Source organism: Corvus moneduloides, chromosome 5, assembly GCF_009650955.1.
Source record: "Corvus moneduloides isolate bCorMon1 chromosome 5, bCorMon1.pri, whole genome shotgun sequence".
Taxonomy (NCBI): domain Eukaryota; kingdom Metazoa; phylum Chordata; class Aves; order Passeriformes; family Corvidae; genus Corvus; species Corvus moneduloides.
Genome location: NC_045480.1, coordinates 2,144,818 through 2,162,617, shown reverse-complemented (window position 1 = coordinate 2,162,617; position 17,800 = coordinate 2,144,818). Strand labels below are relative to the sequence as shown.

At 52.2% G+C, this 17,800-nt stretch overlaps 1 protein-coding gene across 1 annotated transcript in view; it reads right to left on the bottom strand.

Moving 5' to 3' along the window:
• The window catches only part of C5H20orf194 (chromosome 5 C20orf194 homolog), a 74,770-nt gene extending 65,208 nt beyond the window's left edge, over window positions 1–9,562 (bottom strand). The window contains exon 1 of the mRNA XM_032110536.1: window positions 9,454–9,562. Within this exon, the coding sequence (XP_031966427.1) occupies window positions 9,454–9,536 (83 nt within the window). The 5' untranslated portion in view covers window positions 9,537–9,562. The remainder of the gene's footprint in view (window positions 1–9,453) is intronic.
• Between the last annotated feature and the right edge of the window lie 8,238 nt (window positions 9,563–17,800).

Here is a 17,800-nt window from a genome sequence, read left to right as displayed (position 1 = left end):
CATGACAACTCTAAAATAGGGTCTCAGATTACAAAAATCACTCAGGAAGAGGAAGGCTGGAGTGGAAACCATTTTCTCTTTCAGAATTTTTTTTTTTTACCATCTTCACATTTCATTACCCATCATGAATTTTTAGATACTTTACAGCTCTAAAGAAGTAACAAGCTCTTTCTAACCAATTAAGATAAATTTATTCAGTGAAAAAATTATTTGAAAAGGTCACTTTTCATTCTGTCTTATTATCAATTCGATTTCTAACTGCAGGCAGAGAGGGAACACAACCAGCACAGAACAGCCATATTCACGTGTTTCAGGCAAGCAGAACAACCTCCATTTCTCTCTTTCTCACTGCAGAATTCCTCATTTCACTGACAAATTATCCAAAAAGTGAAAATGCCTTTGTTCTCTCCTTGTACTAAACAAAAAAAGCTATTTGGTTTTGGTGTTTGTTTGTGTTTTATTTGAAAACCTAAAGCAAACACAGACCCAGGTAGCTTGGCCAAGTGTTTGTCTGCAATTCACGTGCAACATTCCTATTCCCTTATTATCTGGCTTCCCACTGGTGAATACTTCCATGTATTGTGCTGTAACTATTGAAAGCATCAAGCACTTCAGTTCCTGGGTTGTCCTTTGTGGTACCATAAAACAGAATCATGGAATCATTTCAGTTGGAAAAGCTCTCTAAGACCATCGAGTCGAACCATTACCCCAGCACTGCCAAGGCCACCACTAAACCTCTTGTCCCTAAGCACCACAAAAATGTCTTTTAAATACCTGGCGACCCCACCCTGCCCTGGGCAGCCTGTTCCAGTGCTGGGCAATCCTTCCTGCAGAGAAACGTTACCCAATATTCAACCTAAACCTCTCCTGGCACAACTTGAGGCTGTTTCCTCTATTCAAACCCTTCAGATAATGGGCTGCAGCCTCATACATATGGGTGCACCGTAAGTCTCCAAAAGGAAACAGCTCTGACAACCTACGGCTACCTGAGCTGACACCTGAGCCAATGCCACCATCTCAGATGTCCCCATGACCCAGCTCCTGTCAAGCCCTATCCCACATACTTCTGAAGCTCAGGACATGTCATTACCTTTGTATCCACATGCCCCCCAGCAGGTGCCCACATAAATACAACGTCTTCTTTCTCTTCATAATCCCTCAGCCCCTCCCAAACCTCGGCCATCCCTACCCTAATTCACCTTTCCTACCTTTCACAAGTGTTGGGGTTTTAGTTTAGTCTGTTTTTTTCTCTGTTAAAGGAATTTTCTCCCATATGCATGTTGCTAGGGGACAAATAGCTGTACTTAAGAAAGACAAAAGGGGAGTGGGGCGGACCTGGCTACTCCTTTGTCTACACCTGGGTGTGAGTTCAGTTCGCTCTGAGCGTCCGGAGAGAGAAACTGCAGAGAAAGGAGCTGCTGCTTCTTTCTTTTTGGCCGTTCTTTCTTCCTGCTGGAAACAACGCCGGGACCCCAAAAGCCGCTTTCCCTGCCCTGCTGGAGACCGAGCTGTGGCTGCCCTGCTCCGCTGCTGCTTCGAGCTTTCGCTACGCTGTAGCCCTGCTCGCCCTGCCTGCCTGGGCCTCCGTGGGTTTTTCCCATCTGGATACATCTCGTCTGCCACCCGGGATTTGCGTTTGTCCCTGCCGTTTCCAGCCTGCTGTTCCTGAGAGCCCGGGATCAACTGCCCAGCGGTTTGTGAAGCCTTTGCTCCATCCCTTCCCGGGATCCCAGGGCACCGGTGCCGCGTGTGTCCCGAGCTCGCTCCGGAGCGCCCCCTGCAGCCGCGGGGGAACCATCGCACCTGCCCTGCTCACCGGGAGCCGCCAGCGCCCCTGCCGGCTGCGAGCGGAACTGCACCCGAGGGGAAATAGCCTGACAGCCGAGAAGGCTGGCACTGGGTTTGTGATTGCTGTTACTGCCATAGTTGTTGTTGTTTTGTTTGACTGGTTATATACATATATATATATATAGTAAAGAACTGTTATTCCTATTTCCCACATCTTCGCCTAAAGGCTCTTGATTTCAAAATATAATAACTTGGAGGGAAAAGGGGTTATATCTGCCACTTCAAGGGGGGCCTCTGCCTTCCTTAGCAGACACCTGTCTTTCAAAACCGAGACAGATCTTGGCGCCCAACGTGGGGCCTAAGGGCATTAAGAGATAGAGGTGAAAAAGGAATAACAGTTCCTGGATAACTTTATTTTGTGTGCTGGATATTGGAACCTTGTTAGGCAGCACTATGTGGTCTAGTTTACCCTGGTTCGGGTGGCATGTGGCCGTGGCTATATTCTTCCCCTTTGCAGCTCCTTACTTGAATATGGGTCCTCTGACTAAGGCTACCATTGCTGTTATCCAGCTTGCGTTATGGGTCGAGAAGGTGAGGAATTCATGGGTTTTTAACTTCCTCCGGAATGTGGGCACATGGATAAACAGCTATCACACACTGAGCACATGTTTTTGGGGTTATGTTAACAATGGTACCTTCTGTGAGGAAATGACACCAGGGGAAGTTTTCCCCCAACCCCTCAACCAGTTCTTTGGGCCCACCCCATCAATTTTCGAAGGGTTTAAATTCCCTCTGAATACTAACCATCTGCTGCTGATAGGCCTACTCTATTTAGCATTCAAGGATAAGTTGAGATTGGCTTGGATATCTACCCGGACACCAGCCCCAGAGACTAGAGATCCTACCCCAGAGCCTGATCCTGCCCCAGAACCTGACATGGCCCCAGAGAGTAGAGTTCCTACCCCAGAGCCTGATCCTGCCCCAGAGCCTGACACGGCCCCAGACACTAGAGATCCTACCCCAGAGCCAGAGCCTGCCACAGCCCCAGACACTAGAGATCCCGCCCCACAGACTGATACTGCCCAACAGTCCACCTCAGAAATGGACTACCCAAACTGGGTGGGGGTACTGGCAAAAGGGATGCAGGAGATGTGCCAAGAGATGGGTCAGGTGCGCCAGGGGATATGCCAGGAGATGGGCCAGGTGCGCAAGGAGATGTGCCAGGAGATGGGCCAGGTGCGCCAGGAGATATGCCAATTGCTAAGGGAATACACCTCCTCAGCTAGTGAAAAACCCTCTCCCTGCCCCAAAGAGGGTGAGTCCGATGGTGCAGCAGTGGAACCCACGGATGTTACAACCATCCAGGCTTCAGCTGAACCACAAGGACAACCACAGCCAGCAGCAGTCGCCCCTGTGCAAAGGAGGAAGTATAAGACCAAATCAGTACGACCAGTCAATGATGATGGGCAACCAGGGCCCTCACAACCAGCAGGAGAGCCAGAGCCAGAAGTCATCACTGAGTCCCTGTCGCACGACAGTCTCCGTGCTATGCGAAACGACATTGTGCGAAGGGGGCGTGAGCCTTATACCACCTGGCTGCTTCGGGTTTGGGACCTTATGGGCACAAGTGTGCAACTGGATAGTGGTGAGGCAAGGTATCTGGGATCGTTGACCCAGGACCCAGGTGTGGACCAGATATTTGTGAGGGAGCCAGGGCCTCTCTCTCTTTGGGAGCGGCTCTTAATGAGTGTGAGAGAAAGGTTCATTCACAAAGAAAGAATGCAGGAGTATCATCATAGAATGCAGTGGAAGACACTCGAGCAAGGGATCCAACAGCTAAGAGAGGTGGCAATATTAGAGGTACTCTTTGGGAAGGATGGACAGCATGATAATGACCCCGATAAGGTCAGGTGCACAGGACAGATGATGTGGAACCTGGCAAGGCTAGGGCCATCACAATACACCACCTTCATTGCAACGATTGATGCTGACAATACCCGAGAAACAGTGGGCTCTGTTGCCAACAGGCTCAGGCATTATGACAGCATGATCAATGGCCCGCTAAAAGCTCATGTCTCTGCTGTGGTCCAGGACCTCAAAGAGGAGATGAAGGAGATGAGGGAGGAGATGAGGGAGGAGATGAGGGAGGAGATGAGGAGGGTCAGCGTGGCACCAGTGCGAGTCACAGGCCCCCAAGTCAGAGCCCGTCGTCCCCCTGCGAGAGAGAGAGGGTACACCCCACGAGCTGAGCTGTGGTTTTTCCTGTGTGAGCATGGGGAAGACATGAGAAGGTGGGATGGGAAACCCACCTCTGCCCTGGCAGCGCGGGTGCGTGAACTCAAGGAGGGAGGCACTAACCGAGGGGGTTCCGCTAAGGTGAAAGTAGCCTCAGCCTCCCGTGACCGAGCTGCCAGGCATTACAGAAGGGAGGATGATATGTCGGATCCCCTTGAAGGTACCTCGAGCATGTACGCCCAGGGAAAGAATGATAACCAGGGCTAGAGGGGCCCTGCCTCTAGCCAGGAAGAGGCACGGGAGAACCGAGTTTTCTGGACGGTGTGGATCCGATGGCCTGGCACATCAGAGCCACAAAAATATGATGCATTGGTTGATACTGGAGCACAGTGTACTTTAATGCCATCGGGACATGTGGGGGCAGAACCTGTATCCATTGCTGGGGTGACCGGGGGATCACAGCAGTTGACCCTTTTGGAAGCTGAGGTGAGCCTGACTGGGAAGGAGTGGCAAAAGCATCCGATTGTGACCGGCCCAGAGGCCCCGTGTATTCTGGGCATAGACTTCCTCCGGAATGGCTACTACAAAGACCCAAAAGGACTCAGGTGGGCATTTGGGATTGCTGCTGTGGAGGCAGAGGGCATTAGGCAATTGAACACCCTGCCTGGACTATCTGAGAATCCTTCTGCAGTTGGGCTCCTGAAAGTGGAAGAGCAACGAGTGCCAATTGCCACCTCGACAGTGCACCGCCGGCAGTATCGGACAAATCGAGATGCTGTGATCCCCATCCACAAGATGATCCGTGAGCTGGAGAGTCAAGGGGTGGTCAGCAAGACCCACTCACCCTTCAACAGCCCCATCTGGCCTGTGCGCAAGTCTGACGGGGAATGGAGATTGACTGTGGACTATCGTGCCTTGAATGAAGTGACTCCACCGTTGAGCGCTGCCGTGCCAGACATGTTGGAGCTCCAGTACGAGCTGGAGTCCAAAGCAGCAAAGTGGTACGCCACTATTGACATTGCCAATGCATTTTTCTCCATTCCTCTGGCAGCAGAGTGCAGGCCTCAGTTTGCCTTCACCTGGAGGGGCGTGCAGTACACCTGGAATCGACTGCCCCAGGGGTGGAAGCACAGTCCCACCATCTGTCATGGACTGATCCAGACTGCACTAGAAAAGGGTGAGGCTCCAGAACATCTGCAGTACATTGATGACATCATTGTGTGGGGGAACACCGCAACCGAAGTGTTTGAGAAAGGAGAGAGAATAATTCAAATTCTCCTGCAAGCTGGTTTTGCCATCAAGAAGAGCAAGGTCAAGGGACCTGCCCGAGAGATCCAGTTCCTGGGAGTAAAGTGGCAAGATGGACGACGTCAGATTCCCATTGAGGTCATCAATAAGATCACAGCAATGTCTCCGCCGACCAACAAGAAGGAAACACAAGCTTTCCTAGGTGCTATAGGTTTCTGGAGGATGCACATTCCCGAGTACAGCCAGATCGTGAGTCCTCTCTACCTGGTTACCCGCAAGAAGAATGATTTCCACTGGGGCCCTGAACAGCAGCAGGCCTTCGCCCAGATCAAACAGGAAATTGCTCACGCCGTAGCCCTTGGCCCAGTCAGGACAGGACCAGAGGTGAAGAACGTGCTCTACTCTGCAGCCGGGAACAAGGGTCTGTCCTGGAGCCTCTGGCAGAAGGTGCCTGGTGAGACTCGGGGCCGACCACTGGGATTCTGGAGCCGAAGCTACAGAGGATCTGAAGCCAACTACACTCCCACAGAGAAGGAAATCCTGGCAGCTTATGAAGGAGTCCAGGCTGCCTCAGAAGTAATCGGCACAGAGGCACAACTCCTCCTGGCACCCCGACTACCGGTGCTGGGGTGGATGTTCAAAGGAAAGATTCCCTCCACGCATCACGCCACCGACGCTACTTGGAGCAAATGGATTGCCCTCATCACGCAGCGCGCCCGAATTGGAAACCCAAGTCGCCCTGGGATCTTGGAAATAATTACGAACTGGCCGGAAGGTGAGACTTTTGGGTTATCTTCTGAAGAAGAAGAGGAGCAGGTGACACGTGCCGAAGAAGCCCCACCATATAACGAGCTACCAGAGAGTGAAAGACAATACGCCCTCTTCACTGATGGTTCCTGCCGAATTGTAGGCGCTAGCCGGAAATGGAAAGCCGCTGTATGGAGCCCCACACGACAAGTTGCACAGGCTACTGAAGGAGAAGGTGGATCGAGCCAATTTGCTGAGCTCAAAGCTGTCCAATTAGCTCTGGACATAGCTGAAAGAGAGAAGTGGCCAAAGCTCTACCTCTACACTGATTCATGGATGGTAGCCAATGCTCTGTGGGGTTGGCTGGAAAGGTGGAATAAGGCAAACTGGCAGCGCAGAGGAAAACCAATCTGGGCTGCTGAAGAGTGGAAAGACATTGCCACTCGGGTAGAGAAGCTATCCGTGAAGGTCCGTCATGTAGATGCTCACATCCCCAAGAGCCGGGCTAATGAAGAACATCGTAACAACAGACAGGTAGATCAGGCTGCGAAAATAGAGGTGTCCCAGATAGACTTGGATTGGCAACATAAAGGAGAACTGTTCCTAGCTCGATGGGCCCATGATGCCTCAGGTCATCAGGGCAGAGATGCCACCTATAAGTGGGCACGAGACCGAGGGGTGGATCTAACCATGGACAGTATCTCCCAGGTTATCCATGATTGTGAGACATGCGCTGCGATCAAGCAGGCCAAGCGGGTGAAGCCTCTGTGGTATGGCGGGCGATGGTCCAAATACAAGTATGGGGAGGCCTGGCAGATTGATTACATCACACTGCCTCAAACCCGCCAAGGCAAGCGCTATGTGCTCACAATGGTAGAAGCCACCACTGGGTGGCTGGAGACCTACCCTGTGCCTCATGCTACTGCCCGGAACACCATCCTGGGCCTGGAAAAGCAAGTCCTTTGGAGGCATGGCACCCCTGAGAGAATCGAGTCTGACAATGGGACTCATTTCAAGAACAGCCTTATAAACACCTGGGCTAGAGAACATGGCATAGAGTGGGTGTACCACATCCCTTACCATGCACCAGCAGCTGGGAAGGTTGAGCGGTGTAATGGACTGCTTAAAACCACCTTGAAGGCACTGGGTGGGGGGACTTTCAAAAACTGGGAGATGCATTTAGCAAGAGCCACCTGGTTAGTTAACACTCGAGGTTCCACCAGCCGAGCAGGCCCTGCCCAATCTGAACCCCTACAAACAACAGACGGGGATAAGGTTCCAGTGGTGCACATGAGAGGTATGCTTGGAAAAACTGTTTGGGTAAAGTCTGCCTTGAGCAAAGACAAACCCATCCGTGGGGTTGTTTTTGCTCAGGGACCAGGTTGCACCTGGTGGGTGATGCAAAAGGATGGAGAGACCCGATGCTTACCTCAAGGGGACCTTGTTTTAGGGTGAACTACCCATGGCTCTGTACTTGTATCAGTATCAGCATGTATATTTGTATATAATTTGGGTAATGCATAGATTTATATGGTTAAAAAAGTTAAGTTTCATGTAACATGTTAGTATGGGAAAAAATTCGGGGTGGATAATGTTGGGGTTTTAGTTTAGTCTGTTTTTTTCTCTGTTAAAGGAATTTTCTCCCATATGCATGTTGCTAGGGGACAAATAGCTGTACTTAAGAAAGACAAAAGGGGAGTGGGGCGGACCTGGCTACTCCTTTGTCTACACCTGGGTGTGAGTTCAGTTCGCTCTGAGCGTCCGGAGAGAGAAACTGCAGAGAAAGGAGCTGCTGCTTCTTTCTTTTTGGCCGTTCTTTCTTCCTGCTGGAAACAACGCCGGGACCCCAAAAGCCGCTTTCCCTGCCCTGCTGGAGACCGAGCTGTGGCTGCCCTGCTCCGCTGCTGCTTCGAGCTTTCGCTACGCTGTAGCCCTGCTCGCCCTGCCTGCCTGGGCCTCCGTGGGTTTTTCCCATCTGGATACATCTCGTCTGCCACCCGGGATTTGCGTTTGTCCCTGCCGTTTCCAGCCTGCTGTTCCTGAGAGCCCGGGATCAACTGCCCAGCGGTTTGTGAAGCCTTTGCTCCATCCCTTCCCGGGATCCCAGGGCACCGGTGCCGCGTGTGTCCCGAGCTCGCTCCGGAGCGCCCCCTGCAGCCGCGGGGGAACCATCGCACCTGCCCTGCTCACCGGGAGCCGCCAGCGCCCCTGCCGGCTGCGAGCGGAACTGCACCCGAGGGGAAATAGCCTGACAGCCGAGAAGGCTGGCACTGGGTTTGTGATTGCTGTTACTGCCATAGTTGTTGTTGTTTTGTTTGACTGGTTATATACATATATATATATATAGTAAAGAACTGTTATTCCTATTTCCCACATCTTCGCCTAAAGGCTCTTGATTTCAAAATATAATAACTTGGAGGGAAAAGGGGTTATATCTGCCACTTCAAGGGGGGCCTCTGCCTTCCTTAGCAGACACCTGTCTTTCAAAACCGAGACAACAAGTCTTTTTATTCCCTATTGCCAAGGCAGCCTGTGCCTATCCCCTCCCAAATCAGTCCCAGGCTTATCCGCACAGAAACACGACCCCAAGCCTATTCTCTGCACACCAGCCCTGCTCCAAGCCCCCCTTGATGTCCTCCTGCTCCTCATCCATCGCAGCCTCCCACACATCCTCCTTCGGCAGGATTCCGGCTTTGCCAATCCCTACATCCACAAGGTCACATCAGGCCCCTGTCTGCCGTCCTCTCAGGGCAACCAACACCTCCCTCCTGGCAGCCACCTGCCAAATCTACCTGTCCCCATCAATCCTTTCCCTTCCGTTCCCAGCCCCCCACATGCTGCTCCCGCTGCTCCAGCCCCCCAAAACCCCCTTAATGACCCCAAATCCGACCGCAACACCCCCCACAAGTCTGTGCCCCGGCACGCCAGAAATCCTCTCCATAATGCCCCATCGTTTCTGTCCCACCCCCAAAGCCGTACACCCCCATCCTTCCCACCCCAACGCCTTCAATTAGGTGTCAATCCCTATTTTATCCCCAATCAGCACCGTCAGCTCCGTGAACACCCCACTTTCTCCCCCACCAAACCCCTTAACACCGCATCCTACCGCTTACAACTCCTCCCCAACCCCTCTATCCCAGCGCACCTCAGCGCCTCCAAAGCCCTGCGTCCCCATCCCTTCCACCCCAACGCCCCCAAACAGGCGTTTAACCCTATTTCCTTCATAATCAGCGCCACAGCTGTGAAAACCTCAGCTTCTCGGACACAAACCCCTCCTCACTTCATCGAAACCCTCCATATCCCTCCCCCCTTCAGCGCGCCCCCCAATATACCCCCACGCCCCATACCCCCTCTCCACCCCACAGCTTCCCTCAGCGCAGCCCTGCCGCTCGCTGTCACCCCCCTCCTCGCCTTTCCCGCTGTCCCCTCCGGTACCTGACGAAGGGCCCCGGGGCTCGGGGCCGGGGCCGGTGCCGCGGGGGCGGCGGGAGGAGCGCCGAGCGGCCGCACAGCGCCATGGCGACCGCGATGCGCCGGAGGGACGGGGCGGCTCCGCCACTGCGGCCCTGAGCCCCGCCCCGCCCCGCCCCGCGCCGCGCGCGCCACTCGGCCCTGGGGGGAGCGACGTGGCACACCCGCACCGCTCCCCCCGCTCCCTGCCTTTCTGCCCACGCAGGATTCATCCCGAATTTTTCTGTCGTCTCGCAGGAAGTGCGGCCGGGAATTCTTGGACAGCTGCCGGTAGCTGGGAGTAAACATAGAGGGGATGCGGATGGTCACCCCTCCGGCAGGAATGGGCTCGTCCAACTCCAGCCCCCTGCTCACACACCCCTCACGCCCCCCCGCTCACTCATGGGCGCGTCCAGCCTCTACCGTTGCTGTCGTCCCCCCCCCCCCCCACGACGGGGCGTGGGCTCGTCCGATCCCACGGAGCCCCCGGGGAGGGGGAACAAGGAATCCTCGGGGACCCCCGGGCAGGGGTGACACGGAGTCCCCGGGAACCCCCTGAAACCCCCGGGCAGGGGTGACACGGATTCCCCCGAGAAGGGGTGACACAGAGCCCTCGGGGGAAGGGTGACACAGAGCCGCGAGGAGCGGGGGGACACGGAGACCCCCGACATCCCTCAGGGCGCCGAGGGACGGTGTGTCCGGGATCCCTCCCAGAACGCCAAGGGATGATGTGTCCTGGAGCTCCGCGGAGTGATGTACCCTGGCCTGCCCAAAGTATTGTCCCCCCAAACACCGTACAGCACATGGACGTGCCCTGGCTTCCCATGTCCCCCCAGCACTGCACCCCCACATGACCCCTACCCGGTTGTCATTCCCTACCCCAAAACCACCACAGCCCCATCTGGGCACCCTCTGGGGTGTCACCAGCACCCCACATGGTCCTTTTCTTGTTATCCCCCAAAAATAACTCTCCAGCCAGCACCCCTCTGTGCTGGCTGTGTCCTGGTACCAGCACAACCATCCTTACGGACACCTGTTATTCTCTTTACAACAGAAATTCAGGGTGTTTTGCCTGCTCCATCCTGCCCTATCCTGCCCAGCGTGGAGATTCCAGGCTTGCCACGGGGCTTGGCCTCTGACACCCCTTCCCCAGTCTTCCCCGTCTTTTCCCATTTCACTGATGTTGCACCATTGCCAAAAAACTGAGCCAGCACCCCCAGCTTCCAAGGAAGCAGGAGCAGAGATTTTGGGTCCTGCACAGAAAACCTCCAAGGATCTATAATTAAAGGACTGAGGTCATCACAACGCAGGGCAGGATCTGGAGCCAGGATTTAATGAACTGTGAGTGGCACATGGCTGGAAACCCGTTAATCACACATCCCTCAGCTGAGGGGAATGCATCCTGCTCCTCCTGCATCCCCCTGCCTCACCACCAAACCCCGGGCGGAGGAAAAGCTGCCCCATGCCATGACAAGAGGTTGAGTAAGCAGTAAGGAAAACTGAATTTGCTGTGGAGGCTCTCATTCTCCCCCAGAATGTTAATCCCCCTGCCCAGTGCTAATCTGTGACGAGCTCCCTGCATTGTGTCCATCCCCGTTAATCACCCCGGCTCCTCATCCCTGGTGGAGAGTGGGATAAGACCCCTTGTCTGCATCTTATTTTAATTACACCAGTATTTGCCAAGAGCAGCGTAAAGCTGTAAATCTGCAGCTTTTGAGTGTGATGGAGACACGGGGCTGCTTGCAGCAAACTCCTTTTCCCTTCCCACAGGACCCCAATGCACACAAGAGCACTCAGGGGCTCTCACTCCCACCTCGCTTTTAACCCGGTGCAGGTGAGACTACATTCCAAAGTGTTCTTTCCTTTTTTTCCCAAAAACCACATTGGACTTTGCTCACTACCACAGAGAAAAGACAAGATAAATAAATATGCTGGGCTGTAACCCAGCTACCCTGCAGCCACTGGGAAGCATTTTAGCTGGCCTTGATAAAGTTCTGATGGTTCCATGTACAGACACGTCCTCGCAGCATGGGTTGTACTGACAAGGAGTTGGCACCATCCCAGTTCCAAGCTCTCCCTATTTTTTGAGCCCCTGGACACACTTTGAGCTTGCCAACGCAGCATCAGCAATGGGAGCTGAAGGTCTAGAAGGAAAAGTAGACACCATTGCTAAAAACCCTTATGGCTTCCCTCTAGAAGGCTCCTAAAATGCATCCCTCCGGCTTCTCTTGTCATTTGCTCAGTGGGACACGTTCCTGCAGAACTCCTGCTGGTTGTCCCCATCCCAGTCCATGGACCACCAGCTTCCAAAAGGCTTTCCCAAGGGCCCTCTGCATCCGACACTCATGTAAGAAAGGAGACAGCGCATCCTTTCCCTGCAACAAAAACCATCCTTAACATCTGGGTGCTGTGCTGGCTCCTTCCATCTCCTCTCTTCCATCTCCTCTTCATCTCCGTGTGCCTGCTCAGGGACTCCAAAGCCCCAGGAACACAGCAAGGCTATGGTGAGAGAGGGGAGGGAAAAGGGATCTTCCCAGGATGGGATTTAGGGACATTTTGCCCCCAAGACTCTTTCGGCCAACAAGAGGAGACATTTCACACTGGTGCATCGCACCGGGCTGTGACCTGCAGCATTTTATTTCCCTTGGGATGCAAAAGCAGGTCAACAACCTGGAAAACACCCAACAGAGAGGTCAGGCTTCCTGGAGAAGGAGTGATGTGGAAGGGGAAAGAACACGACGTCAACTATTGTTCCTGCTCTCCAATATCCTGAGCTTCACCTTCCCACTATTGTTGCACGTTTTGAGGGCTGCAAAAGCTGAATGAAATCCACAACAATTCCCAAAGAGAGGAAGAGGAGAGCAGAGTGGTTTGGAAAGAGGGGGAAAGCTGCTGATGTTGCTCCTTGTTGGGTCCTCCTGACCTAGATCTTGTCCAAAAGCAAACACCAGATCTGGGTTAAGTCTGCTCGTGTGACCTGTTCCTCGTTGTGTTTTCAGCTTGGATACCTCCACGTTGGCATCTGCCCATGGAAACAGCTGCCTTTGCACCCTCTTCCCTGGATACCTGATTATTTTTAGCAAATCCCTGCTGGAGAAAACAATGTTGTACCCAGAGAGGCCAAAATTAGCTGTTCGCCCTGAGATGTGCACTTGGTGAGGTCCTTCATTCCCCTATCCATGAGGAATGCCTAAACTTCTCCACCCTGGGCTGATGGTTGTTCAATGAGGCTGGAGGCTGGATTTGATTTAAAATTTGATGGATACATGCCACGCTAGTGGCACCTGCACCACTCTTCCCCATGGAAAACATTGGCTGCTGGGCCTCTTGGCTGTGGGATGGCTTTGATGTCCTGGTGCACGCCAAGGAACCATCCATGAGCCATCCTGCAGGTCTTTCCAGGATGGTGGAACCCCAGGAAGACCTGTCTCCATCCCTGGCATTTGACTGGACAGAGGCAACCCCAGAAATAAACCTGGAGGTGGCAGCTCCAGCCCTGGCTCCAGTGGGAACTGGAACCAATGACAGCGCAAGGACTCCAAATAAAACCAAACAGAAAAGCTTTATGGCTCACAAATCCCACTTTCAGCATCCTAAGAGCCAAGGATCCATCCTCTAGAGGTTTCAATTTGCTCTTTCCTTATCCCTCTGTAGCATCAAGGAGCTATTTTCCTACTGGAACAGCACTTTTAAGGAAACAATTCCAATTTCTTGGAGAGAAAACATGAAGTGTGCTGTGCTTGCGTGTAGACAAACAAGGTAGTCCCTTGCTGTGCTTCATAAGAATTGTTTTTCCTCCTTTTTGTTCAGATTTATGGGATCCTGTTGTGTTTATGGGATCCCATAAATGTTTCAGAGGACTCCACCCTCCAGGCAATGGATGTTCATTCAGAGAACAAACTTGCTGCCTTACAGAGCTCTTACTGAAAAATTTATGAACAGCATAAGAAAGGGATAAAACGAAACTGGTAGAAAAGTTTCCAACTTTTACCTGGGGTGGGAAAATTAAGTAATAAATTATGATGGCGATAAAAAGCCTCCTATTCCATTTATCCCAGTTCTTCAGGCTAAAAGATCTTCATTCTTCTCTATTGCTATTTTGAGAGGAGAGATATTAAAATTTCCTCTGCCCTGAAATTATTGTTTTATTCTTACTGCAAAAAAGCAGCCCCAGGTCAAAGAAAATAAAAGGGTGAGTTACTTCAACAAGCTGAGATCTGCTTGTTTATACCACCCTGAATCTAGCACTGCACACCCATCAAACACAGGGTGGAGATGCAGGAGGTGATGGAGACACAACACACCAAGATCCTGAAAGCACAGGAAGCGTGTCAAAAAACAGCAGTGCTGACCCCAAGTCACCCAGACTTGTTTTGTTATAGCCACTGCTCTTTGTAAATGAAGAGTTTGGCTAAGGGAGAGACAGGGCTGAGGGTGACCAGGAGCTGGAAAGGGTTTTTTAGATGTTCTGTTAGCAAACTGGCTCCATGCAAGGAGGGAATTTGGTGCTGGTGGTCATTGCTGACGTTGGCTTTGGCTTTTCCAACGGTGGATGGAGCAAAGAGATGTTTGCTGCCAGATGGGGAAACTAGCCACTGTCCCCGAGAATAATTTATTGCCATGGCTTCTTCATCCCAACGTGTTCTGGGACATCTCCAGGTGCTATAGGATCATGAAATAGCCTGGGTTGGAAGGGACTTGAAGACGGTCTTGTTTGGCCATATCAGATTTACCAGCGTGGGATTTGGTCTGCAAAAAATCAGGAAATTGCTGTCTGGAGTGGTGTGCTGACTTCTCTTCCCTAACACTCTGGATGCTCTGGAAAGGTTCTGCAAAAGAGGGGACAGTCTGGCTATATCTTAGGATCATTGGGAAATTAAGGTTGGAAGGGACCTCAGGATGTCTCTACTCCAACCTCCTGCTCAAAGCAGGGTCACCCATGAGGTCAGACCAGGTTGCTCTGGGCTGTCTTCAGTTGGCTCCTGAAAACTTCCCAGAATGGAGACACTGCAACCTCCCCTGGGAACCTTCCTGGTACCCCAAACATCAAAGATATCCCTGGGATCTGCTCCTCTCCCACTGCTTGCCCACAGCCACCACCTATCCACCCTCAGCACTCCAGGTGAGTGGCCACCACCTCTTGGAGGCAACCAGCCCTACACTCATCTTTTTTCCCAGTTTTTGAGCCTCAGATGAGCAGAGGAAGCCAGGCCTCCCAGCGTTTGCTGTGTGGCCTCCCCTGCATCTCGTTATCTCCAGGAACAACTTCCCACCTCTCCCATCCCGCTTCCTCCGGAGCTCAAATCCCTCCCTTCATTGTGCTTCGCCCTTCCAGGAGCCTCCTCTCAACACTGCCTGAGGATACACTGCTTAAAACCTAATTTAAGCCAGCACCATCTGATTTTGCAGCTCCCCAGCTCGCTCTCAAGTCTCTGCCTGTTGGCCTTGAGCATTCGGCTGGGGAGAGGCTGTGACTTCAGGCAGTGCAGTGTCTTCAAAGGTTGGATGTGCGAGAGAAGAGCATTTCCAAGCCTCTCCATCTTGGCAGAGCTCCTCAGCTGGTGGTCCTGGAGAGCTCTGGGTTCCTCCTACGGCATCCACAGGAGATGATTAAGAAAGCAATTTGGCCAGGGTGCTTCTATTCACTGTAAATTCACTGCATCATCAAGATATGGATCATAAAATTCCAGAATGGTTTGGGTTGGAAGAAACATTAAAGATGATCTCGTTCCACCTCCCTGCTATGAGCAGAGCTACAGCTTCTCTGGGCAACCTGAGCCAGGGCCTCACCACCCTCACAGCAAGGAATTTCTTCCCAGTATCCCATCTAACTGTCCCCTCTGTCAGTGTAAAGCCATTCCTGCTGCTCCAGGCCCTTGTAATGAACGAGCCTTGAAAACCTCTCCTGGTTTTTCTCTTCCAAACAGACCCCCAGAAGCTCTCTCTCTAAGACCACTTCCCTTCATCCTTCACCCACCACTTTTCCCAGAAATCAGACAGAATTGCTCCTTAGCAGGAATTTTGCATTCCTGGACTCCCCGTTTTCAGCTTGCAATGGTTTCTGTCTCAGAAATGTGAGCTGAGGAGGATGGGGATGTCAGGAAGGGAAAATCCATCTAAACTTTTCATCTCCTTTTGCCAATGTTTCATTTAAGTAGGATTTTCACGTTGCTGATTCATCTCCAACAGCTTCCCACCCACCTCCATGTTCATTCCAGTGCTGCCCACGTCCTTTGCTAGAGAAGGAAACCGCCAGCGGTGCGGTGGGAACAGGGACCTAAATCCTCTGAATCCCTCCTTTTTCTGCAAAGAACATTTATGTCCTCAGGCTCCATCACTAATTTCTACCCTGCAGAGTCACCACTGCCTCTCAATCTCTTTTTGAGCCTCGTTCATGGCAAAGTGCAGCTCCTGAGCAGGTTCCCTGCAGCGTTTCCCGGATATCCGATGGAGCGGTACCTTGCTGACCACTTCACTGTGCACTCTGTTTGTTGGCTCCAGGGGAAGGAAACAACAATGAGATCACTTGGAAAGATGTTTTTTTCCTTCAGATTTGGCTTGCCCAGTGGAAATCCAGGAGTGTGGACAACAATCATCGAGCAGAGATTCCCTTCACCATCTGCGGAAACTGAAATTAAACTCATTTTCACTCATCCATGAAAACAAAGGTGATGATAATTGCAACCAGCAGCACTCCATCCTCCTCTTCCATCCTGCCTCGCTCCGGAAGGAGGAAGGCTGAGCTCACAGTTTGGTGGAAGGGCTGTGGGAACCAGCAGGGACAAAACTGGGACAAAGCCAGCAGCCGGAGCACCATGCCAGGCTGAGCTCCCAGGTTTTGTTCAGTGATGGATGGGGATGAACGCATTGTGTCCCCTGGAGCTATTTAATCACGGATTTGATGCTCGGCATGGATCCTGGAGCTCTACCCAAGGCAGACTGCGATGTGCTCAGCACGGCCTCTCTGTGCGGCAGCATTCCGGGCTCGCGAGCCGCCGCATCCCTCTGCTACCAAGACAAATTAGAGGAACACGGCTCATTTTATGGCTTCCTCCGGGCAGGTCAGCCTGGAGGCCCCCACAAAAGGATCCTCTGCAAATCAAATATGCAGCTACAGAGATCTGGAAAGGAATGCCCACGGAAAAACGTTGCATTTGGTCGATTCGCCGCCTCTTGGCGCGCGGCGTTTTCGCAGCTGCAGGCAAGAAAAACAGAGCCGCTCATTTAATGAAGCCTTGGGAAGGAAAGCTGCGGAGAGCTTCCCCCTCCCCAATTATTCTTGTGAAATACACAGCTTGGAAAAGCACGCAGGCGCAACCAGCCGTAAATTTGGGGTTAGTAATAAAATCTTCTCTCCCTGTCTAGGACAGCTGGAAAGGGAAATGCTCCAACTTGTTGCTTAACATGCTGGGGAAATCGCCACTAAAAAGGAGAGCTGGCAACAGGATCCAAGAGAACTCCATTCCAGCATTGGCCAGCAGCCTTTGCTGTGTTTCATGAGCTAAAAAATCTTCAGAGAACTTAAAGGAAGCATTTAGAAGTAAGACCCCACTGTGAGGAGCTTCCTGCGAAGCCATAGCAGGGGCACAGACAACTGCAGAGGCTCCTGTGAGCTCTGTTTTGGCCCCACATCTTGGGAAATGAGAGCCCAAGATCTGCTTTTTGGCTGCTCTCTGCTGTGGAACTGAGTGCTGAGTGTTGGAGGGGTCAGGCTTTGCTGGAGCTACTTCTCTATGACTCAAGAAACTTCAGATCTTGCATCACCCCAGCCCCTTTCAGTGACTCCCAACTGTTTTTTCCCCAAATTACTGCAGGGAGAGCCACTGGTGTGTGCTGTGGGACAAGCAGGAAGCTCTTGTACAGGGGATGATTTCATAGAACTACAGAATCACTGAGATTGGAAAAGACCTCTAAAATCACCAAGTCCAACCATTAACCCACCACTGTGTTCACCACTAAATCATGTCCTCAAATGCCCCATCCATATGGCTTTTAAATCCCTCCAGGAATGGTGATTCCACCACTGCCCTGGGCAGCTGTGCCAGGGCTGGACAACCCTTTCCATGAAGAAATTTTCCCTAATATCCAATCTAACCCACCCTGGAGCAACCTGAGGCTGTTTCTTCTTGTCCTGTCACTTGTTACCTGGAACATTTCAGATTGTTTCCCCTTTGCCAACCTCACTGTGTTGTCGCACACACTATGGGCCAAATTCAAAGATCTTGGGCTCTTCATAAGAAAAAATCCTGATTTGATAAGGACAGGATCGCTGACTTCTCATCCCTTGGGCATGGGCAGGAATTGTGTCACTCCAACCCACAGCACAAAAGCC